The following is a 3,414-nucleotide window of genomic DNA, read 5'->3' on the forward strand; positions in this document are numbered from 1 at the left end:
CTGGAGACCAAGCCCTGTGAGGAAAGGCTGAGGGACTTGGGAATGTTTAGTCTGGAGAAGAGGAGGTTGAGGGGGGACACGATTACTCCTTTGAAAGGCTGCCACTTAGAGGAGGGCAGGGAGCTGTTCCTGTTGGCAGCAGATAATGGGTTTAAATTAATGGGTTTCAATTAAGGGTGGGAAGGTACCAGCTGGATATTAGGAAAAAGGTTTTTACAGTAAGAGTTGTACCACAGTGGGATCAGCTGCCTCGGGAGGTGGTGGTGAGCTCCCCCTCACTGGCAGTCTTTAAGCAGCGGCTGGACAAACCCTTGTCAGGGCTGCTCTAGGCTGATCCTGCATTGAGCAGGGGGTTGGACTAGATGGTCTCTGTGGCCCCTTCCAACTCTGTGATTCTGTGATTCTACCTCATGGTGTTGTTTTGAGGATAAAATGGAGGACAGGAAAATGAGGTTGCAAGCTGCTTTGGGTCCCCACTGTCGAGAAAAGTGGGGTATAAATATCTAAATAAATAAATAAACCTCCACAGATGTTGTTGCCTAGGTTGTGCCAACTCCCTCAACTCATTATTGTATAACCTCTTGACCCCCATCCCCAACAAAAATGCAGGCTGAAATATAATGCGACAGTGCAAGGCAACTATGTGCGGGCGCTGCATCTCAGAAACTGTGCTGCTTGTGAAGTGTTATGCTTTTCATTTTATGATCCTTGTTCGTGTTTTGTATCCACCCCCCTCGGTCAGTTCTTTGGAACCCCTGACCTAGAGATGAATGTGTTCAGAATGTCTTTGCACGTCATTTGATACCCAGAGGCGTCCTAGCTTTACATGCCGTGCACCTGTGTCAAATTTGTTGGCAGGTCCATTTCTGATCTGTTTGTGACCTTCTTCTTCCTCCCTTAGGACTCTAATCCTGGCTCTAGGAGCGAAAACGTGATCAACATCAACCATTACGCTACCAAGAAAAGCGTGGCCGAGAGCATGCTAGACGTGGCACTGTTCATGGCCAATGCCACGCAGCTGAAGGCAGTGCTGGAGCAGGGGCCTTCCTTCCACTACTATGCCACCCTGACCACCCTCATCAGCATTTCCCTCTTCCTCCAAGTGGTGATTGGGATCCTCCTCATTGTGATGGGTAAGGCGGTTTCTGAGGACCTTGATGTTCTACCAGGAGCCTTAGATATGAACATACTACCAAGTTCCCCAAAACCTTCCATATACACAGACCAGGGATAACTCCTTTTTTAAAAAGAGCTATTTCCCTTTTCACTGGGCAGGGATTATTTCTCTTCATTAGAAGCAATTTCGCTTTTTGGCTTGAATGGGCATCCTTATTGATCCACTCACTTTGGTGTACACTCAGTTTGGTGTAGTGGTTAAGTGTGAGGACTCTAATCTGGAAGAACCGGGTTTGATTCCCTACTTCTCCACTTGCAGCTACTGGATGACCTTGGGCAAGCCATAGTTCTGACAAGAGCTGTCCTTGAAAGGGTACTTCTTGAAAGAGCTCTCTCAGCCCCGCCCACCTCACAGGGTGTCTGTTGTGGGGAGGGGAAGGGAAAGGAGTTTGTAAACCGCTCTCAGACTTCGAGTGAAGGGTGGTGTATAAATCCAATCTCCTCCTCCTCCTGCTTCTTTCCCAGTCCTCAGTCACTGCTAAACCATCTCTTCTTCAGCTATCAGTTCCCAACTGTCATCTCCTAAGGGATGCTCTCCACAGAATTCCATTTGAACCACCTGTCACTCAAAGGTTCTCAAACTGTGTGAGGCATTAATCCTTGACAGTCCATCAGAGTCCCATTTTAAGAACACTGTCCTGGGATTAAGCCCCACTGAATAAACTTGAGTAGGATTCTGAGTAAACCCCTCTTAGGATTGCTCTCTGAAAGTTGCACATACTTGCTGTGTTCTTGATAAAAGGAGAGAGGTTTACCTATCAGTTTTGTAGTTTTGTTTAGTTATATGAACTAGGTTTTATGTGCTGCAACTAATGTTGCCAGCCTCCAAGATGGGGCAGGAGCTCTTCTGGAAAAGGCACTGAACCTCCCAATGGCTCTGGGATTTGGTGTGTGCATACATAGATTTTAGTAAAAGGCGAAAGATTTATGCGAACTTTTGGTTATTAAACTAAATTCCCATGGCTACTCTAGTAGTTTCTTGGACCATTAGCCTTGTTCATGCAGTGAAATGAGGTATATAATGGCATCAGGTTAACTCGCTGTGGCCTCCTCTGTCATGTATTTTGATTTCTCAGCATTGCTGCTGCAGTATAATAGCTAAACCTGTGAAATGCAAGTTGGGATGTCTCTGGCTCAGATCTCATCTTGGCCACAAGTTTATTAGGTGGTCTCAAGGCCAGCCATGGTCCACCCAGACCCACATGTACCGGCCTACCAGGGCTATTGTGAGGACTATGCAAACTGCTCTGAACTCTCCAAATGTGTGTGTGATGAACTATGAAAAACCACTCTGTTGCCAGGGCAGTTAATAAATTTAAAACATACGTAATATTTGTTTATTGTTTATTATTTATTAAATTAGACTTATTAGGCTGCCCTTCCCTGCGAGCAGGGCTCAGAGCGACTTACATCAATAAAAATACAATAATACTAGACTTAAAGCACCATTAAAATTGAACAACCACAGTACAGTACAATCCTAGACGGAGATAAATTTCCAATAGCTGCTTGCCCCCTGTGTTAAGTAAAATGCAGAGTGGGGGGTGGGTGGGATGTGAGAGCACCAGGCTGTCGTCGTCCTCAGCCAAATGCCTGGGGGAACATCTCTGCCTTGCAAGCCCTATGGAATGGTAACAGATCCCGTAGGGCACAGATGTCCTCAAAAAACACATCTTAAAAAAATAAGACCAAACAAAAAGACATTAAAACAAAGGTCTATTTGGTTTGGGACTGACATACCGGAAAGACTGCCTAATCCCTTATGAACCTGCCTGACCACTATGGTCATCTTCGGAGGCCCTGCTTTGGGTGCCCCCACCTTCTGAGATTAACATGTGGCAATCTGGGAGAGGTCTCTCATGGTCATGGCACCAAACCTCTGGAACTCCTTCCCCAGCGAGATTTGTCTGTCCCCCTTGTTGCCATACATGTATCATGTATGTTTTAAACTGTTAGCCACATTGGCCATTGTAAGGGCAGAAAGCTGGGGTATATATTCTAACAACAACAATTTGAAAAGAACGTGATGAGGATGATGTGCATTTAGGAGGAGGTTTGATTCCAATGGTTTTATAATATGATTTTTATCAAAAGAACATAAGAATATAAGAGAAGCCAATGTTGGATCAGGCCAATGGCCCATCCAGTCCAACAGTCTGTATCACACAGTGGCCAGAAATACCAGGTACCATCAGAATGTCCAGCAGTGGGGCCAGGACACTAGAAACCCTCCCACTG

The 3,414-nt window shown here is 45.7% G+C and overlaps 1 protein-coding gene across 1 annotated transcript in view; it reads left to right on the top strand.

Moving 5' to 3' along the window:
• The window catches only part of NINJ2 (ninjurin 2), a gene marked incomplete at its 5' end in the record, with an annotated part of 10,920 nt that overhangs the window by 4,114 nt on the left and 3,392 nt on the right, over positions 1-3,414 (top strand). The window contains one exon of the mRNA XM_015416252.1: positions 902-1,133. Coding sequence (XP_015271738.1) covers positions 902-1,133 — 232 coding nt within the window. The remainder of the gene's footprint in view (positions 1-901; positions 1,134-3,414) is intronic.

The sequence above is a fragment of the Gekko japonicus genome, unplaced genomic scaffold (genome assembly GCF_001447785.1).
Source record: "Gekko japonicus isolate JY-2015 unplaced genomic scaffold, Gekko_japonicus_V1.1 scaffold2655, whole genome shotgun sequence".
In the NCBI taxonomy this organism is placed as follows: Eukaryota; Metazoa; Chordata; class Lepidosauria; order Squamata; family Gekkonidae; genus Gekko; species Gekko japonicus.